This window comes from Scardinius erythrophthalmus (assembly GCF_964197995.2).
Source record: "Scardinius erythrophthalmus genome assembly, chromosome: 10".
Classification (NCBI taxonomy): Eukaryota; Metazoa; Chordata; class Actinopteri; order Cypriniformes; family Leuciscidae; genus Scardinius; species Scardinius erythrophthalmus.
Genome location: NC_138230.1, coordinates 2197179 through 2220881, shown reverse-complemented (window position 1 = coordinate 2220881; position 23703 = coordinate 2197179). Strand labels below are relative to the sequence as shown.

The 23703-nt window shown below is 39.5% G+C and overlaps 1 protein-coding gene across 1 annotated transcript in view; it reads left to right on the top strand.

The window, feature by feature from the left end:
• Nucleotides 1-20519, top strand: part of LOC308696820 (NLR family CARD domain-containing protein 3-like) — a gene marked incomplete at both ends in the record, with an annotated part of 28028 nt that extends 7509 nt beyond the window's left edge. Inside the window, 5 exons of the mRNA XM_081375720.1 lie at nucleotides 5361-5534; nucleotides 7903-8076; nucleotides 8451-8624; nucleotides 18002-18118; nucleotides 20108-20519. Coding sequence (XP_081231846.1) covers nucleotides 5361-5534; nucleotides 7903-8076; nucleotides 8451-8624; nucleotides 18002-18118; nucleotides 20108-20519 — 1051 coding nt within the window. The remainder of the gene's footprint in view (nucleotides 1-5360; nucleotides 5535-7902; nucleotides 8077-8450; nucleotides 8625-18001; nucleotides 18119-20107) is intronic.
• Between the last annotated feature and the right edge of the window lie 3184 nt (nucleotides 20520-23703).

Below are 23703 nucleotides of genomic sequence, written 5' to 3'. Positions count from 1 at the left end.
AAGTACATGACTCTGATAACTCGCTGTGTGTGTTATCCAGCTGATGTGGGCGTTTCACAGGTTTGTATCCATGCCTCAGATCATTTGCGATTGAATAGCGTGCGCTCTCCATGGGCGGGGTCACATTAAAACATAATGAGCTGAAAGAGAACGACTGACATCTCTCTCTTTTCATACATATTACATAAACTGAGAATATTTATTTTTTATAAAAATTACTTAGTTTAAAAGAAGAGAATTCAAGCTTCATGCCTGTGTGTCTGTATGCCTGTTTGACTGAGTATTCGCTGAGTTATGGTTCATTTTCAGACGCATTTCAGAATGGACTACACTGACAGAGAGAAGGCAGAACTTGAATTATGTTTATTTATCTTTATTTGGCGAAAAGCACAACACTTTGTTTTTATTGTGAGTATACACACAAAAAAAATACACACTTAACAGGATTGATTGATGTATAACACAAGTTTGATCAAAGATCAAAATCAACAGAGTATTTTGAGTCTCTTTTGCACTGATAAGGAAAAAAGCGAGCAGATCACGCCAGCGTGATTGCCTACCTCAGGGGGTTAACAAACGAACTAAATGAATGCTCTGCTAGTTAAGTGAAGATGTTTTATTTATTTGTATTGGTATATTAGTGCCGCGAGATGTTTCAAAAGTGGTGGGGACAATATCGACCTCAGCAAAAAGTGGTGGGGACATGTCCCCCCCCCCCCCGCAAATTACGCCTATGTTAAAATAACACTTGCCTGATGGGTTATGCTACTGCTAGATCGGACGTTGACGTCACTTCTGTGAGTTGAGAAAAGTCAGTAAAAGTCCTGGCAGAAATGTGTTTGGCATCTTGTCCTATCTTTTAAGTCACGCTACAGTAGTCTGATAGAAAAAGTGCTTTATTTGTAATTTAAAATAATGGTGCTGATGATTGTTAGAGACCCCCACAGGTGTATGATTTTACTGCTTTCATGGGAGCTCATCCTCTCTTTATGGGAGCTCAGCTCCCACTGGCTCCCACGTAATTCGAACCATTCTTCTGATCGTCACAGTGTTAGCCACACCGTCTCAGCCCCAATCATCACCCAACCAACCGCCCACTCATTCACAATCACCAGAGTACTGACTCGCTGCACCTGCACTCCCTCATCAACACCGTCTACCATCCACTCATTGTCTGGGCTCCCCGCAGTTACCACTGCTTACCGTCAGACTCCTTCCCTGTTACTTACCTGTGATCCGTCTCGTCAAGCTTCCAGTCTTCTGTCCGTCTCCCATCCGTCGTCCTGATCCAGAACATCTGTCTTCTTGTTCACTCAGCAACTGCACAGAGAATCCACTTTGGTCTTCACCAGCTAAGTCACCATCTTCAGTCAACAAGTCAACATCCTCTCACCATAGTCTGGTTCCTGCTGTTTCTCACCACTGTGCTCAATAAACACTGTTATCACTATAACACCTGTCTGTTTCCTTCTGTATTGCAACAGAACTGTATTAGTAATTTATGATGATAACATTGGACTGGAAAGTTTAATTCAGAAAGCTGTGTGCATCTCTCATTGTCTGTCAGCCTGGTCACTCGACCAACCCACTCTGAATCCTCCGCCCATCTCTCCATCTGTCGCCCTTCCAGCACCTGAATCCATGCAGGTCGACACATATCACCTCACCAGCGCGGAGCGTCAAAGGAGACTATTGCAACACTTGTGTCTGTATTGTGGGGGAGAAGGCCATGTCATCGTGAACTGCCCCGATTCTACCACCACGCCCAGCGGTGAAGTGCAATCCAGTTTCTCCCTAAAGTAGCACCCCGCACTCGTGCACCTGTCCAAATTCTCACCCAAAAACTTTGTTACAGCACAAGCGCTCATCGACTCTGGGTCCGCAGGAAACTTCATCTCTCATTAACTTCTCCAAAGACTCAACCTTCAGAGGAAACGCTGCTCCCAGGAACTAGCCATCCACACCATTCTCGGCAAACCGCTGGGTCATGGACGCATTCGTCATTTCTCCCCCACAGTAACGGTCCACGTTGGCTGCCTGCATGAGGAGAAGATCACGTTCATGGTGCTGGAGGGATCAACCTCTGATGTCATCCTGGGATGCCCATGGATGAACCAACATGAAACCACCATTAATTGGAACTCTGTAGAAATTCTGCAATTGGGTAATTCCTGCTTCAAGGACTGCCTTTCTTCTGTGCCCAAACCGTCTGCCTGCTGGACCTATCAACACCCTTAGTCTTCATCCAATATTCAGGTGAAAGGTGAGAGCCCAGAAACCGAGAGTAAACTGAAATTCCTCCAGAGTACCGGGCGTTCCAGGATGTGTTCAAACAGTTGGCGACCCGTCTACAACCTCATCGGCCACGGGACTGCGCCACCAACCTACTGCCTGGGGCTACTCCACTGAAGGGTAAGGTCTACCCTTTGTCCATCCCGGAACAGAAGGCCATGGAGGAGTACATTCAGGAGGCTCTCAAACAACATTTCATCCAACCATCGAAGTCCCTTGACGCTTCCGGCCTCTTCTTCATTGCCAAGAAGGACGGAAGCTTGCGGCCTTGCATCGATTACCGGGCACTCAACTCTCAGACTGTCAAATTCAGCTATCCTCTTCCTCTGGTCCCTGCTGCCCTGGAACAGTTCCATGGGGCTCGCATCTTCACCAAGCTGGACCTGCGGAGCACCTACAACCTCATTCAGAAACGCAAGGGGGACGAATGGAAGACAGCATTTATCACTCCGACAGGCCACTACAAGTACCAGGTGATGCCGTATGGCCTGTCCAACTCCCCCTCCGTATTCCAGGGATATATGAATGAGGTATGAGGTATTCCGAGAGTACCTCCAATGCTTTGTTCATCATCAACATAGACGACATCCTGATCTACTCCCAGAACCTGGCCAAACATCGCCAACACGTGACACAGGTCCTTCAAAAGCTGAGAGAACACCACCTCTATCTCAAGTTGGAGAAGTGTGAGTTCCACACGCCATCTGTCCAGTTCCTTGGATGTATCATCGACCAACGAGGTATCCAGAAGGACCAGAGGAAAGTGGACACCATTCACATCTGGCCCCAACCTGTCACAATAAAGAAACTCCAATGCTTTCTAGGCTTCGCCAACTTCTATCGAAGATTCATCCAGAATTACAGTCTCTTCAGCTCACCTCTCACCTCACTTCTCAGAAACCGGCCCAAGTCTCTCTCCTGGAACCACTTGGCTACAGAAGCCTTCCAACGGCGCTCCAATCCTGGTACACCCAAATCCAGAACTCCCATTCTTGGTCGAAGTTGATGCCACTACCACTGGGGTTGGAGCGGTACTATCCCAGCGGCAGGGTGAGCTTCCTTGACTTCATCCATGTACCTTCTTCTCCAAGAAGCCTCATGGACTCAGTACACACCTCTCTGGGCTCTGGACACCCAGGCAGACAGCGAACCCTCTTGCTTCTACGAGATTGCTACTGGTGGCCCAACATATCCCAGGATATCTCCCGGTACATCAAGGGGTGCTCAGTCTGTGCCATCACCAACACACAGAGGAAGCTACCCGAGGGAAACTTGGTACCTCTGCCGATACCAAGACGCCTCTGGTCTCATCTGGGCATAGACTTAATGACCGTCCGTCCTACGTCCAACCATCACACGTGTACATGTATATTCGTCATCGTAGACCGAAAAGCCTGCAAACTCATACCTATCAAGGGCCTGCCCACCATGTTCGGAGTCTAAGAACTCCTCTTCCAACCAGTTTTTTGTCATTATGGCCTACCAGAAGACATGTTATTGGACAGAGGTCCCCAGCTTATCTCCCGGGTGTAGCAGGCCTTCTTCAAACTCCTTGCCGTCTCAGCAAGTCTATCATCAGGGTACCACCCACAGGGAAACGGCCAGACTCAGAGCAAGATCCAGGAGATTGGAGATACCTGCGTTCATACTGCCACCAGAACCAGGACAGCTGGAGCCACTACCTCCCTTGGGTGGAGTATGGCCAGAACTCCCTGTGTCAAACCACCACTGGGCTTACTCTGTTCCAATGTATCCTCGGCTACCAACCTCCTCTCTTCCCCTGGTCTGGAGCACCTTCGGAAGTTCCAGCTGTCAACCACTGGTTCGAGGAGAGCAAGAGGGTATGGGACTCAGCTCATGTGCATTTCCACTGGGCAGTGCGACGACACCAACGCCAGGCGGATGTCTGAAGAGCTGAAGCCACCCAGTACCAGCCGGGACAGAAGGTTTGGCTCTCCAACCAAGACATCCGTCTTCGCCTGTCCTGCCGTAAGCTGAGTCCCCGTTATATAGGTCGCTTCATTGTGCAGAGGCAGGTCAACGAGGTCACTTCCAGGCTCAACCTTCCACCTCACTACCGTATCTCATCTTCATTCCATGTCTCCCTCCTGAAACCCTTCACTGAACCTCTGTCCTCTTCTCCCACAGAACCCACCACGGATGAAGTACCTCCTCCTCCAGATGTCACTGTTGTGGACTTAGTGTACCTAGTCCATACCATCCTCGACTCGCCAGCCTAGAGTACCTGATCGACTGGGAGGGGTACGGTGCAGAGGAACATTCATGGGTCTCTTGAGATGATGTCCTGGATCTGTTGCTACTCACCCAATTCCACGAGGATCACCCAGACCATCCATCCCCCAGAGGTCGGTGCCGGCCCCGTCGCCGAGTCCGTCGGCCGTCAGGAGCCGGTTGTGGAGGAGTGGGAACTGTCACAAAGTTAGCCACACCGTCACAGCCCCAATCATCACCTGATCACCAGGACCTGCCCACTCGTTCATAATCACCAGAGTACTGACTCATTGCACCTGCATTCCCTCATCTACACAGCCTACATATTCACAGTTCACCATCCACTCATTGTCTGGTCTCATCGCAGTTACCACTGCTTACTGTCAGACTCCTTACCCGTTACTTACCTGTGATTAGTCTCTACAAGCTTCCAGTCTTCTGTCTGTCTTCCATCCTTCATCCTGATCCATATCTCCTGTCTTTTTGTTCACTTGTCACCTGCACAGAGAATCCACTTCAGTCATCGCCAGCTAAGTCACCATCTTCAGTCAACAAGTCACCATCTTCTCACCATCGTCTGGTTCCTGCTGTTTCCCACCACTCTGCTCAATAAACACTGTTATCACTATAACACCTGTCTGTTTCCTTCTGTGTTGTGACACTGAGTTGATTTTACTTTTGATAGTTTTTGATAGTTATAAACATGATTGGATGATGTGAAGAGGTGACAACTGTTTTCATATACAAATAAGTTGAGGAGAAATTCATATATATCATATCATTTATATCAGTGTTTCTTGAAATGAGAGACTGAAGAGTGTCATTGTTCTCTACAGGTTGTGGGATTGTGGTGTTACAGATGAAGGTTGTGCTGCTCTGACTTCAGCTCTGAGATCAAACCCCTCACACCTGAGAGAACTGAGTCTGTCATGGAATAACATAGGAGATTTTGGAGTCAAGCAGCTTTCTGATCTTCTGCAGGATTCTCACTGTAAACTGGAAATACTCTGGTAAGTTTGTATATAATGTCTCATATGTTAAACAATGATTGTCATACAAAAAATCTACTGAAATTACTTATGGGACTGTTGCTTTTATTTTAATTAGATTCTGTCCAATGTGTTTGACATAATTTTACAATATTAATGATAGTGTAAACATAATTGGATGATGTAAAGATGTGACAACTGTGTTAATATACACTTAAGTTGATGATTTTTGGGCCTTTTGCATAAATTCATATTTGGTTGCACTTTATTTTAAGGTGTCATTGTTACAGTGTAATTAAATATTTAAGTAATGAGTAATATTAAGCAACTACATGTACTTACTATAGGGTTAAGGTAGGATTAGGATTTGGTTGAGGGTTAGTTGCATGTAATTATGCATAATTTACTGTTATTACTATGGTACAGATGTGGCCATTAAGAATGTGCGTTTTTCCCCAAGGCATGCCGTGGAATGCCAATCAAGCCTATCAGCAGATTTTTTAGAATTTGTGCTTTATCTGTTGTGCTTCCCAGAATATCCACCAGATGACGCATAGAAGAACATACTGAATCTACAATCCAGACCAAATTACTCGTAAACACTTTGTAATTATTCGTCTTCGATCGATTGTAAAATATGCTTATATATTATTACAGTACGTTACATTTTAAAAATAGAATTAACATAATTATCAGTGTCTGATAAATTAACTGCATGTAATGTTGTGATTGGGAGAAAACTACAATAAAATATAAATATTGATGTGCTTTGTAAACACAGTGTTGTTGTTGTTGTTGTTGTTGTTGTTGCTGTTGTTCAAATTTAAAGATACCTGTGCATATGTTCAAAAAGACGACGTGCAACAGAGAATTAGGTGTAGGCTTAGGCTATAATAAGTTAGCCTAAAAACATATTATTATCCAGTGATGAAGCAAACATCAATCATGTATTTTACAATAGATCTTTCATGATAAATGTTGGTATATGCGCTTTAAAATTATGTTCACAATAATGAGATGAAATGTCTTAAATTCAGTCATAGGAGTAATTTGTGGGTGGGACATGTACCCACCACTCTTTGCCAGGGTCGATATTGTCCCTAGCACACTTTAAAACATCTTTCGGCACGGATGTACCTAATACAAATAAGTAAAACATCTCCAGTTAACTAGCAGAGCATTAAATTTTGTTCATTTGTTAAAGATCTAGTGCTGAAATGTGATGTTTTTTAAATCACATGCTCAAACTGCTTGTTGCCGTTGCTATCAGTGGCGCGAATACAGTGTGTTCTCTTGTGGCGTGCGCACACTGTCTCTCTTCACACGGACGCGCTCTTCTATCTATCACTTAGTGCCGTTGCGGAGACTCTCTATTCGTTCTGGTGAAATCACAAAACAAATTGCACACAAACGTGTCCCTGCTTGACATAAAAATACTGATTAACATATTCTGTTTTAATAAAAAGAAGAAAAAAATTATACGAGTGCTGATTAAAACCCAGAACCTCTGACACGCTCGGCAAAAGTTTTGCCAGGAGACCATTAAAGTACACATGCAGAGTTTGCAGATCCATGGATTTATTCACGTGGAAATTCTCAGAACTAACAATATATATTGGTAATCTCTTTAAACTACAAATTAAACCCAATGTACTATTGTATTGGAATTGATTTCTGGACATCGTAATATTATTGTACAAATATATTGTACATATATCTGATTTAGCATATATTTAAATGTCAAAGAAATGAGTTAATAATAATAATACATAAGAATAATTCCACAATGTTGTAATTTAGTTTGCTAAAATATGACAGGATATTTGCACGTACAAGTTCACAAAAAATGATTGTAACATTGTTTTACATTAAAGTAATGTTCAAACACCCATGACAAGCAATGCAAAACCATTAATAACTGAATCAATATTTTATATACAAATATAAATGTGGTTCTCATAGGTTTATGGGCTCTGTCGCTTGCTCAATATGCGCCTGAGAGGTTAACACATCCGTTGCATATTATTGGCTTCAGTACACGCTATAACTGAGAAAGAAACATGACTGCCCCCTACTGGTAATGTACATCATGTGCAAGAGAACTTCACTACGGAATCCTTTTCCCTGGGATGTGCATTCTTAATGGCTACATCTGTAGGTACATGTAACATTTGTAACAAGCACACTGTTAAATAAAGTGCTATAGTATATTCTTGCAATTTTTATGATATGGAAACTAATCCCCTCAAGCATTTTGTAGAAGCGGGTCTGAACCTCAAACTGGATCTGTTAATGGTGGCGTGGATGAAGTGTCTGATTGTGAAGTTACTGTTTATCTGAGCTGTAGATCCTGAACTGAGAGACTGAAGAGTGTCATTGTTCTCTACAGGTTGAGATGTTGTGGTGTTACAGATGAAGGTTGTGCTGCTCTGACTTCTGCTCTGAGATCAAACCCTTCACACCTGAGAGAACTGAGTCTGTCTGAGAATAAAGTAGGATATTCAGGAGTCAATCAGCTTTCTGATCTACTGCAGGATCCTCTCTGTAAACTGGAGAAACTCGGGTAAGATTTTTTTTAAAGTCTCAACGTCGTCTGTGTTTCTCCTGTGGTGAATAATGAATGATAAAAAAAATATATATATATATATATATATATATATATATATATATATATATATATATATATATATATATAGTTTAAAAAATAAAATAAATAAAAGTAACTGAAAAGGATGTTTAATCTTCAGTGGATTCTTTCCAAAGCTTCTGAGGTAATTTTACTTTGATAGTTTTTGATAGTTATAAACATGATTGGATGATGTGAAGAGGTGATAACTGCTTTCATATACAAATCTGTTGAGAAATTCATATATATCATATCATTTATATCAGTGTTTCCTGAACTGAGAGACTGAAGAGTGTCATTGTTCTCTACAGGTTGAGGTCTTGTGGTGTTACAGATGAAGGTTGTGCTGCTCTGACTTCAGCTCTGAGATCAAACCCCTCACACCTGAGAGAACTGAATCTGACTAGAAATAATCTAAGAGACCCAGGAGTGAAGCTGCTCTCTGATCTGAAGGAGGATCCACATTATAAACTGGAGACGCTTCTGTGAGTAGTGATGATTAAAACTGTTCATATTTTAAAAGTTCATATAGTTTCTTCTTAGTTTTCTTTCCTTGTAATGGTTAATTATACACTATAAACATGTTTAATAAGAGTTTGATTCATTTATTTATTTTTATATTAGTTTATAGTAACAAGTATCTTCAAGTTTCTTTTGGTTCCACTTCATTTCGATAGTCCACATTAGACATTCTACTAACTATAAATAACTTTGCAACTTTTCAACTAACTCACATTAGAGTATTAGTAGGCTGTAGTAGACTGTCAGTAGACTGTTAGGTTATGGTTAGGTGTTAGGGTTCGGGTTAGTAGAATATGCTGACTTGTAGTTGCCATGTTACTTATAGCCAGTATAATATCTATTGGGGGACAAAATAAAGTGTTAGCAGATATTAAGCATACAGTCTACTAACACTTTAATGACAGTTAGATGACATGTAGTTGCAAAGTTACTCATTGTTAGTAGAATGTCTAAAGTGGACTATCGAAATAAAAGTGTTACCTTTCTTTTTATTTCAAAACAATTCAATATTGTGCTTTTATCATTGTTTTTTATTCCTTAATGATGTATTTTGAGAGAAAGTGAATTGCAATAGAAGATAATGGTAAATATTTATCACTAGTTTCTTTGTCATAAATAAAACTGAGCCAATGACATAAAAAGATCCTACAGTCATACTGGATTATAGATAAGGGTCAAGGGTCATCATTTTATGGTGATTCAGATGCAAAATCTAAATCTGAATGTTTAAAAACAGCTTTAACAATCGTGTATCACAGTATTATATTATAATCTCTCACTTAATCATCTAAGTAATTTATTTTAGTTGTTTTAAAGTTAATAATGCAATAACGTCGCACACATTTGACTGTCTGTGTTTTACTTACAGGTTTTAGATATTAGTCTGACCTTCTTTGGATCAGCTGATGGAGAATAAAGAGCCTCTACAGACACAATCACATTCAACAGAATCAACAGACACAAACCCACAGTGATCATCACACACACATGTGTGTGTAACTTACAGAATGATCCAATCCTTCATCCAAAGTCAAACCAGGAAACCTTCAACCAGATGAACTGGATAAATATTCTGAATGTTCAGATCCAATCTGACCTCTGACCTGTAATGCCTGAATCATAATCACACACTGTTCGCTCGTTGGTCAGAGGAGAACTGAGCAACTGAGTCTGGTTTCTGCCAAGGTTTTCTTCTCCATTCTGTCACTGATGGAGTTTGAGTTCCTGCACTGGCTTGCTTAGTTGGAGACACTTAATATTCAACAATATTATTGATCTGCATTGACACCATTATATGAGAACTGAACTGAGCTGGACGATGACATCACTGTTTTCTCCAGAGCGGCTGTCTAGATAAATTAACTAAATTAATAACTTTTTTACAACAAAAATGAATCAACACTGAACTTACTTAAGCTGGACTATGGCACTATTTTCTTCTAGATCCGCTGTACAGCCAAAACAAACTTTGCTGCATTATATTCCTGTTATCACTGTAAAGCTTTTTTTGAAACAATCTGTATTGTAAAAAGCGCTGTATAATTAAATGTGACGACTTCTGTTTCTTCAGAAATGACATTTATTCTGACAAATGCTCTATATATAATATTTATTTAATGACTTAATTTTAGTTATTCAGCCCTCCAAAAATATTCAAATGCCTTTGATTATAGTAACATTCACAATTAAATCATCTTTAACATTTCATTTCTTTTTTATTTAAAAGTAATGATGCATTGCCATTTTAAATGTAAAATGTCTCATTTTTAAATTTGAAATCATAATCTATGGACACCTTTCAGTGATAAATTGGTTATTCAAGTTTTCATTTTCATTTAGAATGGCAAAATATACATTACATATCCTGTCTTTAATCAATTGGAAATTCCACATTAAATCTTCCATATGAATTATTGACACTATTCTATTGTAAGTCGATTCAGCAGTCAGAGATGAAACTCAGAGTCCAGCTGTGTGTCAATGAAGAGTGACCGTTCTGGACAAACCAGTGAAATCAACTGACCTGAGGTACAGCATTAATGTCCAGATGGAGAGATAGAAAGAACTAACTAGATGTTTCTATTTGAGGTTTATCTATGTCAAATTTAAATTATGTGTATTTTAGATGGATTATTAAAATATGATTTTGGTGGTGTGATTGAACTTTTCTTCATTACATGACTTTCTAGTTTAATATTATTATTATTATTACATATACTACTTAACATTCTAGGATTTGCATTAACTATGATTCAACAAAGAACAAAAAAAAGTTCAATTTTAGTTCATGATAACTATCGTCAATTAATTTAATCTTTTTGTGAAGTAATTGTTAAACAAGTTTGTATACAACTGTATTCATCCAAAATAAAAAATGTATAGCGAAACACAGTTTTTGTGTAGTGTATTTTACACAATTTTGAGGATTTACGTTAATATGGAAATATTAACCCATGTATAAAGAAAAAAAAAGAAGCTTATATTCCTACTTATTCCTAACTAACATAAATCAACCCATGTATCACAATAACCCATGGTTGGGTTTGTCCATATTTTACCCAGCCATAGGTTGCAAAACAACCCAAATTGGGTAAATCTCAACCCAACATTTTAACAAGGCGTGCTCACTGCAGAGTCAAATGACGTCCAGCTCCGACTTGTGGGTGGAGTTAGGGTGTGGTTGGATATTCTAGCTCCACCCATTAGGCCCTAATTACATTCACTCCTCCTCACTGGATGTCTAGCGAGGAAGAGCTTAACGTGTTCTCGAGAATACATGTGTATTTTTACGTAAAATATATTTCTACCACACATGCATTTATTAACGTTTTCATACACACTAAAACGTACAATACTGATGTATTGTCAGCACTAAAACGTAAAATATTTACGGACTGACAGTACTAAAACATAAATTGTTTACGTATGAACAACATTGTAATGTACGTATTCCTATTTATGAATATTAAAATCATGGCATTAATGTTTTGACTCTATTACATTCAATTGTCATATCAATGACATGTTTTCAGTCGCATTTATTAAATGCAGTTTACTCATCTACTTAATATGAAATACTATTTCATTCTGTTTCGTGACTTCTGCTGCAAACTCGTTTCAGAAGACAAAAGAGAAAGCTAGAAATACACAAGAAGTGATTAACAAAGAACAACCCTGGCAGATACCAACAAGTTTTCTGCACCGCAAACAAGGCGAACCTGGACCACACCATTAGGGAAGGGTCAAGTAAACTTTTAAAATAAAAGTCAAAATAATAACAAAAATGATAATAATAATTAATATTAGTAATTAAAATGACATATGCACTATATTCCAACGATGCTACTCAAGCTGGTGCATGACTTCTATAAATTAAATCAGGGCATCTGCATGAGTTTTTAAAAGGTTTGTCAAATTCAAGACTTTTTAAGAACTGCACAAATAATGTTAAAATTGAATTACCATACAGAACAAATGCATTATACAATCTCAAAATAAATCATGTATTTATACAGGCTGGGGAACATACTAAACAAAGATCTAATACTGCTTATCAGCAAAACAGGGTTTAATGATAAGATATTTTAATTTAATATATTCAAATTAGTTTATGTACCAATACATCAATAAAAGGCCCACAATTACTCAGACTATATCTACTGAATCTATCTTTAGAATTTGTTAATTAATGTTCCTAGTCTTTCTGTGATGGGCTGGCCCAGAGAGAAGCTAATAGTTTACGCTAAATTAAATGCCGGATATAGCTTGTGAAACCAAAATGCCAATAACAACCAGGAAAAAAGATGTGTAATTCCGGAGTTTTAATTATAAACAAACCTAAAACACACTGTTTTATTTCTGATCAAAATACTCTTACATAATTACTTCCAGTGAAATGTAAAATATACTAAAACTTTTGATAATATTTCTAATTTCCAATCTATTCATGTTACACCCATGGGAGTGTAGGATTTTTGTTTTGTTTGTTTTTTTGTAAATGATTATTTTTTATGATGTGGGGTTTGTTTCTGCATTGCTCTTGCACCTCCTACTTTCCACTTGACAGATCATGAGGGCCACCTGATTCCTGTTCCAGCTCGTTTGGTGGAGGACAAGGAACCCAGAGAATCCAAGGTGTAGAAACAACAACTAGACAGAGTGTAGCACACAATACACCAACAATACCACACCACTGAAGTGAGCACACAGAGGAACGTAAATACACAGTGATAATGAGACAATGACAAACAGCTGTGATAATTAATGAGTGTCTATGGAAACTGATGAGTGGCGGGAAACTGAACAAAGGAAAAAGGCAACAGATGAATACAAGCTAAAAGTCCATGAAAACAAAACTAACTGACATAATTGTGACACAAGTCAAGTCAAGTTTTATTTTCTGTGTAGAGCACAAGTTTAACACAACTGTAGTTGATCCAAAGTGCTTTACAGTGCAATCAAATAAATCAATAAAAATGAAATAAAGAGAAAAGAACTAGAAAAAAAGAAGATAAAAATCAAGTTTCAAAATCATTCAATCTATATACATACATACATAACGTGGAACAGCAACTCATTTAAAATACATACACAACATCACTCGAACACAAGAGAGTAAAAATAGGTCTTTAAACTGGATTTGGAGGCCCTGATGTTTAAGGGTAAACTGTCCCAGAGCTTTGGGGCGACTACAGAGAAAGCTCGATCACCTTTTGATTTACACCGAGAACGATGGACAGATAACTGATCACAAGATCTTATTGATCTAGAGGCTGTGTATGGCCTAATAATATCACAAATATAGTCTGGGAATGAACTGTGTTGTGCCTTGTATGCAAAAAGAAGGATCTTAAGTTAATACACTGCTCAATTTTGTTATATTTTTATCGTGGGGTCATTTGTATTGAGGTGGTTGCCATTTAATATGAGAATTCATGTTTTCTCCTGTGTTTAAATGGAGAGGGAATAAGGGAAGACTTTGTCTTTGTTTTCTTTTCATTTTGAAGCTAGGTAAGTTATATATAAAAAATAAATAAATAAATAAACCCTTAGTAAGAATTTCTTTTGTTATTTTGAGCATTTCCCCTCCTGAAATCTTATGTTTATATTCCACTGATTATATAAAATAAAACTTATTATATGATTTTAATTTTTAAACTGGTGTCGCTATACTCTGTGCCTGTCCTGGGACTTGGAGACAAGAGTTCTCTCACTCTCTCTCCGTAAAATGTGGTGCCCTCCTTCCCTGCCCCTAGACCTTTGAAAGGGGGCTCGTACCATTCAAAATGTTAAAGCATTAAACATTAAAGGCACTTATTCAATAGTCTTATTTATAGGCTAATAATCTTTATAAAAACATTCAGGTTTTAACTTCATCAGACCACAGTACTTCATCCCAAAAGAACTCTGGCTTATGGAAGTGTTTTTGCAGACCTCAGACATTGGATTTAGTGATGAGATCACAGGTCAGGTTTCTTTCTGATGACTTAGCAGTGATTTGGGCCTTTAGTTTTGTGATCCTGACCAGTTTACAAGCAGTTCTAGTGGAAAATTTTCTTAATCTTCCAGATCTTCTCTTCCATTCCTTCAGTTTCTTAATGATGTTTAAGAGAAATTTGCTTCCAGGAACATAGATGGGGTTTGTGTGTCCGTGTTATTATAGCAATGTGCTCTTAATGTACAAGAGCAAATAAATAGATTAGATTTTTCTCAGCTGATCTACATTATTAAATACAGGATGAAATTAATGTAAAAAATATGACTATTTTAGATTTGACTGTCCTATATGCTCAGAGTTTGTTTGTTGATTTCCTCATGTTTTTCTCCAAACCCAGACTCCATTATAACGGTAAAAATGAGCGTCACTATCACACACTGACCGCAGGACTCTCTCTCTCTGTCCAGTTCATCATTGGCCTGTTCCTGCAATCTTGAGATCTCAAACAGAGTTGAAGCTGCTGAAAAATATCTGAGTGAAACATAATATTTCTTTAATGCTGGACTGGCTGTCAGCTCCAGTGTTTCTGTCCTCCACTGTGTATTTTAATGCTGATGTGTTTTGTTGTAGAACAGCGCCACCATGTGTCATCAGCTGACTACTGCGGCTCTGAGCTTCTCTGATGCTGATAGTGATGTTGGGATGTTTTCTCTTTCTGTAGATGATGCTTTGTCCCGGGGCTCAATATGCCTGGATGACATGGTTCAGGGGGACACTATCGCTGACTGCCCTGTCTCTATGTGTTCAGAACACCTCACAGTTTCACATGAGAAAAGAGCAGATATTACACACTTTACACACATATTCTCACATTACTTACAATCCCATGTGATAAATATTAGACATGATAGATAAACTATTTTTTTGAGCTAGCATGAAAACTATATCCAGCGATTAAACAAATGACTTGTGCACAAATGTGTATTTTTCATCTGCAGATCTTTCCAGTAAAGAAGAGCAGAAAAGGACTCCGCTAATATTTTCTCCAGGATCTGAGCAGCTTTGACACTAGATGATGAATCCATCACCATCTGAGACCAATATGGAGCTAAAACCTGCTGTGCCAAATCTAAATGAAAGCATGTGTGTATTTTGCACAGTTCTGATCACAGACCTGAAGGCTGTTTAACAGTAATCTAGTGCCATCTTTACCCATGAAGCTCTTTAGAGATCAGATGCTGGACTACAGTATTACTGCTTCATGTCCACAAACACCGGATTCATCATCATAACCACACAATGGAAAACATTTACATTTATTTATACATTATACTCTTGAAGTACATGTAACATGCAGCACCTATTTTGGTTTAAAAAAAATTAAAATGTAAAAAAGTCATAGAAAATATTAATTTTGGCACAAGTTCATAAGGACTGATCCTTCAAATCACCATCAAATCACTACAGTCAGAACAAAAATAGCAACTCAATTTGCTGAGCAGATCTTATTTGTTCATTAATTAAAATACATTATCTTAAACTCATAATGGCTTCATCATTGTAATATTCATCAATCTCCATTTGTTCCATGTAGTTTTGTGTCCATTCCTTTCTAATTGTTTAACCATAATTGGGGGAAATGAATGATTGTATTTTAAATGTCATGTTGAATAAGAAAAGAAGAACTGTACACAGAAAGTATTGCACACAAAATAAAATATTGCTTTCCTAGATTTTGTTTGACATTTTGCACTTATGAAAAGTTTATATGTAAAAATATAATATATGTAAACCGAATTATAAATAATATTTCTCCTGCACGTGAATCATACAGAGAGGAGATACAAGAGCTGATTTTAAGACAGATTTTGCAGAGCTTATGCTTTTCGATTCGAACAGCCACAATTTCATGTGTATGAACTGAGTATGAAAAGGATAAAATGAGCAAGTTTTTACATCTTTACAATGTCAGAACTGGAGCACTACTAGCCTTTCTCAACTGAACTGTGTATGAAACGGATGATATGAGCTCGAGCAGATCTGGCAACCATGATTTACTGGGAGAATGAAAGTAATACTAGATTTCCCAACTTCCACATTCTTATAAACTCCATTTTACTCTCAGAATTAGGTTTATTTGAGTCAGTAAAATAGAGTATCAAAGTGTCTAGTGATGTTTACAGCCGCTTATGCAGAGATTTGAGAATCTGTGTCTATAACCTTTGATTCTGATCAAGGAGAGTCTTCAGGTGAGACGCATAAAGCCTTACATTACCTTAAGTAACCATGAAATACTTAAAGTAACAGTTAAAGTTCTTAATGTAATATGAAGTTCTTGGTCTTATTATTCAAATCCTAATAGTCTTTGTTGGACATATAGTTTGATTATAATTGTCTGTGAAAACTAATGTCCAGTATAAAGAGTTCTGTTACAAGCTGCCTCAATACCAGAATACATTGTTGGAATTTATTCTGTTAATGATTTTAAACTGTTTAATAAAACATTTAAAGAAAATGTAAAAAAAAAAGGAAACATTTTATGAAGGAAATAAACAAATATTGCATGCTATAGACACGTTGTCAGTTTATAAGTGCTTTTATTGCAGTATTTGTGGGTTCAGAAGAAGAACATTGTCCAGTCATGTTTCAACACTCTCCGTCTGCTCAGACATGATATTTCTATTGCTTATAGACATAAAATGATGCTAAAATGATCGGGGAAAGTGACATTAGCTTATCAAAATTCAGCACAAACAATGTTTTGGAAAAGCAGCAGAAAATTCATTCATTTTGGACCTCAATAATCAGAAAAATATTCAAATATTAAATTAATTTTTTAATAAAAATAAAAAATATATATATTTTTGTGATTCATCCAATTAAACTAGGTAGCCTGCAAGTTTGGTCATTTTAACATTCATTTACATGATCCCAAATCAACTTATAAACCAGAAGCATAATGATCTTTTAGATTTTTTATCTAATTTTTTCTCATATTTTTATTGTCCTGTAAATTCTTCATATTTTTTCCACCAGGTTGTAAGTTTTATACTAACCCACCAGATGTAAAATTTTATTTAAAAAAAGTCTTTATCATATTCTTGCAATTCATCATCACACAGCTTTTTTTTTTTTTTTTTTACCAATAATATAATAGGGGAAAATGTCATGATGGAAAGAGAATACAAATATGTATACATATTTTTTATATAAAAAAAATTAATAATAATAATTTTGTAATGTATTGAATTTTAATGGTGTGTGTGAATGAGTGTTTCTGATCTCTTACCCGAGCAGCTCCTTGAAGACTGAATGAATCATGGACGACACACAAACATTCAGACATGGAGATTCTTCTCCAGGATTCAGGTACTTCAATCTTCATATGATCTTAAAGGAACACGCTGACTTTTTGGGACTTTAGCTTATTCACAGTATCCCCCAGAGTTAGATAAGACCACACACACCCTTCTCATCTCCGTGCGTGTCGTAACTCTGTCTGACGCACCCACCGCAGCCTAGCTTAGCACAAAGACTGGAGGTAAACGGCTACAGCTAGCATACTAATCCCAATAAGTGACAAAATAACGCCAACATTTTCCTATTTACATGTTGTGATTTGTATAGTCACAGCGTGTACATATAACAAGGTCACATGAGACACAGCCATCTTCTAACCATATACATCATATTCTGGTGCCGGGATATACAGTAGTTGGAGCCACTCAGGGTCTTTAAACACTGTCCAGAGACACACAGATACAGTAGACAGTTAGATGATATATGACATTGTCTTTGGACAGTCTCATCACTCTTCAACACACTGTCTTAATAAACAACCTTCTCATGTGGGATTTATTTTCATGTAAAATCATCCAAAATTGATTCTCTATTCTGTTAAAGTCAGTTTAAGGGTGACAGATCCATCTCACCGAAGTCCAGCTGTGTGTCCATGAAGAGTGACATGTCTATGGAAGACCCAGTCAAATTTGAGGGAAAACACACATCAACTGATCTGAGGTACAACAGTTTTGTTTAGACAGACAGAGAGACCACAGAAACACACAGATAATGCATATATGGCATAATTTGGCAAATATCCACTTATTATCAAAATACAGAAATGGGTGATGATATTGTGTAAGCATGTACAACCCAGTGACTCACACTATTATAAAGCGCTGCAATAGCAGGAGTCGAGCACAGGATCAGGTCTCCTCTCACAGCTGATCCAGATCTTCAGTCCTGATGTTTCACTAACATCTACTGACACACAAAACACTGATAATCTGGACCAGAACAATACTGACAAACTCAACCAAACTAAACACAACTACATCACTTATTGAGAAACACAAACACAACAACAGATTTAAAAGCAATGGTAAAAGATAGGTAGATGGATTGATTCTCCTATGTGTGTCACGGTCACCTGTTAGTCCCCGTCTTCACTACATGTCCCATCATCCCCCCCGGCTCACACCTGCACTCACTCCACCATTAACCGTACCTGCCAGCGATCATCATCATCACTCACCATGTTCAGCTGTAATCACCTTGTCTTCCTTATTCATCTGTGTATTTTTGGGGGGATTTCACACTGGGTTTGTTTGCTGCGGTCCGAATCCGAGCGTGATTGTTCCCGACGCCCCCTGCAGCGTTGGTCTGGTTTCATACTCAACTTGATTCTATCGAACCCTGGTGCGTTTGCGTGCATCTTACATCATCACAAACGTGCACGGTGCATGATAGAAAACAGAACGCGGCTCAATTTATTAGGTTTTTTATTAATTTGGTGATATTATGCGCAGCACAGCATCACGAATCAAGCCTCTGTGGTTCCTCCCACTCGCCACCAGAGGGCTCCATCTCCCGAATATTAACATTACACATTTTCACTCCCTTTCCCATAACCCCATACCTGGTACTGATCATCTGCACACCTGCCACTCATCACCCAGACTATTTATATAGCACTTCTCCACTGCTTCAAGATATCAATGGGCTTTATGCATAGCTGCACTACTTCCTGAACTTCAGCCAGCTCCTTTGTTTCCTGTCTGCCATTATTGGACAAACTGATTAATTCAGGTGTGCCTGACCAACTGAGTGTTCTGGTGTTCAACTGTTACGACTCAGACAAGGAGGGAGAACGGCGGCTGAGTTTGCTCTCACTTTTCGCACGTTGGCAGCACAAACTGACTGGGTTGAAACCACTTTAAAGTTACTGTTCCGCAATGGTCTATATCTGGAGCTCAAATCTGAACTTGCCTGTCACGATGAAGGAGCAACTCTGGATCAATTAATTAATCTGGCCATCTGCGTTGACTTTGATTTGATTCGATCACGCAGACCAACTAGGAATCTGGCTTATCACACCACAACATCTCCTGACGCGCACGATCCTGAACACATGCAAATCGGACTTACACGCATCACTTCTGAAGAAAGAGAATGACGCATACAACAGAGCCTCTTTCTGCATTGTGGTCAACCAGGACACCTTAAAGCATCCTGTCCCAAGCGACCATCTCCTCGAAATACCACTGCTGTAAGTTCTCCAAGATCTATCTCTCGCTCTTCATCATATGTCGAATTATCCGTGACTTTAATGTTTTCTGGCAAATCCGTGATAACCACTGCCATGATTGATTTAGGAGCAGCGGGTAATTTTATGACAATGACTTTGCCCAGTCTCATCTCATTCCCCTAATACTCTGTGAATCTGCGTTGGCAGTGCAAGACAGACGACCTCTGGGTGCAGGTCATGTTGCTTACTCTACCAGAGACGTTACACTACACACAGGATCCGTACACACAGAAACCATTCAGCTATTCCTCATTCAGTCACCTAACCATCCCATAATTCTGGGTCTTCCATGGTTACAACAACACGGCCCACAAATCTCATGGACCGATAGACAAATCACTCATTGGTCTGATAAATGTCAACAAAACTGTCTTCAATCCATCGCTCCCACTCCTATTCAATCTGTCACCGTACTTCAGGAAACAAATACTGTCCCAAACCTTCCATCTGAATATTCCGACCTTCAAGAAGCTTCCACCTCATCAATCCAGCGATTGCAGCATTGAACTCATCCCAGGTTCAACGCCCCCCAAAGGTTGCATCTTTCTCCTATCACAACCAGACTCTGACGCCATGAAGTCATACATCGAAGAGGAATTAGCTAAGGAATTTATTCGACCATCCACTTCACCAGCTTCAGCCAGTTTCTTCTTTGTCAGTAAGAAGAATGGAGGTCTTCACCCTTGCATCAGTTATCGAGGGCTCAGTGAAATAACAGTCAAGTATCGCTACCCTCTTCCGCTAGTTCCAGCAGCCCTAGAACAACTTCGCTCAGCCAAATATTTCACTAAACTTGACCTCAGAAATGCCTACAACCTCATTCGTATTTGAGATGGTGACAAATGAAAGACAGCTTTCTCTACTGCCACAGGGCTCTATAAATATATGGTTATGCCCTTTGGGTTGTCCAATAGTCCTTCTGTGTTCCAGGCATTTATCAATGACACCTTCCGAGATATGTTAAACAGATGGATTATTTATATTGATGACATCTTCATATACTCAGATTCCCTTGAAGAGCATGTCAATCACGTTCATCTGGTCCTACAATGCTTAATCTCTCAGCAACTATTTGCCAAGGCAGAGAAATATGAGTTCCACCAAACTTTGGTATTATTTCTTGGGTATGTAATCAGTCCAGAAGGGGTTGCCATGAATGACAGTAAAGTACAGGCAGTGTTAAAATGGCCACAACCCAACACGATCAAAGAGCTGCAACAATTTCTTGGATTTGCTAACTTCTACAGATGTTTTATAAGAGGCTTCAGTACAATCGCAGCTCCCCTGACATCCATGACAAAGAGAGGAGGACGAAGATTAATCTGGTCACCAGCAGCTTTACAGGCTTTCTAAGACCTCAAGAACCAGTTCACCAGTGCTCCCATATTGCATCATCCTTATCCCAAGCTCGAGTTCACTGTAGAAGTAGATGCATCCAACACTGGCATCGGTGCTGTTTTCTCTCAACGCCAAGGCACACCTCCTAAGATGTTTCCTTGTGCCAACTTTTCAAGGAAGCTCACCACCACCAAACAAAATTATGATGTTGGGAACCGTGAACTGTTAGCCATGAAAGCAGCCTTCGAGGAATGGCGACACTGGTTGGAAGGAGCCAAGCATCCTTTCCTGGTAATCACTGACCACAGAAACCTTGAATATCTACGTTTCGCAAAAAGACTCAATCCAAGGCAGGCAAGGTGGGCGTTGTTCTTTACATGGTTCAATTTCACAGTCACCTATCGACCTGGGTCAAAGAATATCAAGGATGATGCTCTCTCTCGGCAACATGAATCATTTCATTAACAACCATCCGACGAATCCACCATATCACCCACTCTCATCCTTCCTCCGGTTCAATGGGACATTCTTACAGAATTGACAGAGGCCCAAATCAGATCCACCTCCACCAGACTGTCCACCCGACAAGACATATGTTACACCACCCTTACACAAGAAGGTCACCCAACACGTTCATTCATCACTCAGTTCCCGCCATCCAGGTATCACAGCCACCCTTCAGCTCCTCACAAATCACTTCTGGTGGCCTTCCATGCAGAACGATACTATCTCCTTTGTCCAGAACTATTCTACCTGTAATGTATCCAAACCCTCCAAACAACCACCAGCCGGACTACTACAACCATTACCCATTCCTCAATGTCCCTGGTCTCACATCGCAATAGACTTTGTCACCGATCTCCCCAATTCCCAAAACCACACCACCATACTCACAGTAATAGATCGCTTCTCCAAAGCTTGTCGACTCATTCCCTTACCCAAACTGCCCACGGCTCTTGAAACAACTGAACAGCTATGACAATTATGTGTTCCGGTTCTATGGCTTACCTGAGGACATCGTTTCAGACCGAGGACCCCAATTCACCTCTCGTGTATGATCAGCATTCTTCTGTCAACTTAACATTAATGTCAGTCTCACATCTGGTTATCACCCACAATCGAACGGTCAAACAGAACGCCTCGATCAAGAACTCACCCGATTTCTAAGATCCTACTGTCACCAGAATCAAGCAGACTGGAGTTGCTACCAACTATGGGCTGAGTATGCACAGAACTCCCTCCGCAAATCTTCTACTGGCATGACTCCCTTTCAATGTGTCCTCGGCTTCCAGCCTCCTTTATTCCCATGGTCAGGAGAGCCCACTGAACTTCCCACAATCAATGACTGGCTACAATGAAGTGAAGCTACCTGGAATGAAGTCCATGTCCATCTACAATGAGCTATTAGAAGACAAAAGGAACAAGCTGATTGCCGCCATCGTCCCAATCCTACATACCTTCCAGGTCAATGGGTCTGGCTCTCTTCAAGAGACCTTCGTCAGAAAACTCAGTCCCAGGTACGTTGGTCCTTTCAAAATAGTTAGGCAAATTACTCCTGTTTCATATCAATTAGCTTTACCCTCTAGTTACCGTTTCTCATCCACTTTTCATGTTTCCTTGCTCAAGCCTGCTGGTGGTCCAAGAGGGGAGGTAGAAGAGGAAGTCAGTGACCAGGGACCCCCTCCCATCATAGATAGCGAGGAGGCTTATCAGGTGCAGGAACTCCTGGATTCCAGACGACGGGGAGGAGTTCTCCATTACCACGTGGACTGGGAGGGATATGGCCCGGAAGAGAGGTTCTGGGTCAATTCCGAGGACATTCTCGACCCATCTCTTACTGCAGAGTTTCATAGGACCCATCTGGGAAAACCAGCCCCTCGAGCTCGAGGAAGACCCCGGCGTCGACCACCTCCTTGAGTCAGGAGCCACTCACAGCGAGGGGGCTCTGTTACGAATCAAGCCTCTGTGGTTCGCCATCAGAGGGCTCTATCTCCCAAATATTAAAATTACACATTTTCACTCCATTTCCCATAACCCCGTGCCTGGTACACTGTAAAACCTGATGAGTTAGTTCAACTCAAACCGTTTGAGGAAACCGATTGCCTTAAATCATTTAAGTTTATTAACTCAAACAATTTAAGCATAAAAAAAAGATTTGTGTCCAAGTAACTCGATAACTTATTGTTAAGATAACTTGGGTAAATAAAGTTAATAGTACTAAGTCCATTCAATTAATATAACTCAAATCTATGAAGTACACTGTAAACTTGAATAAGTTGGCAGAACAATCAGTTGCCTCAAATTTTTTTTAAGTTCTGAATCTCAAAGTACATTAATTAATACAATTAATTTATAACTTTCATTTAATCTCAATGTGCATACTTTTATTAGTATAAACTTAGCTTTTAAAAGCTAATCTGCTAACATACTAATTTCCTAACATATTAGCAATAGTATGTTTTACAGAAGCAGTTGTTGTATGAGCGCAACAATGTAAAGGGATTATTTGCTCTCAAATCAGGCTACATGCACCACTTGTCACTATGATGGTAACTATCCTACGCTGTAAAAGAAATCGTAAAAAAGTGTCAAATGACTGGCAGTTACGGCTGCCAAACAAAAACCATAAAATTTAAGTAAAATATTCTAAATTAAATAAACCAAAAAATCACTGTTA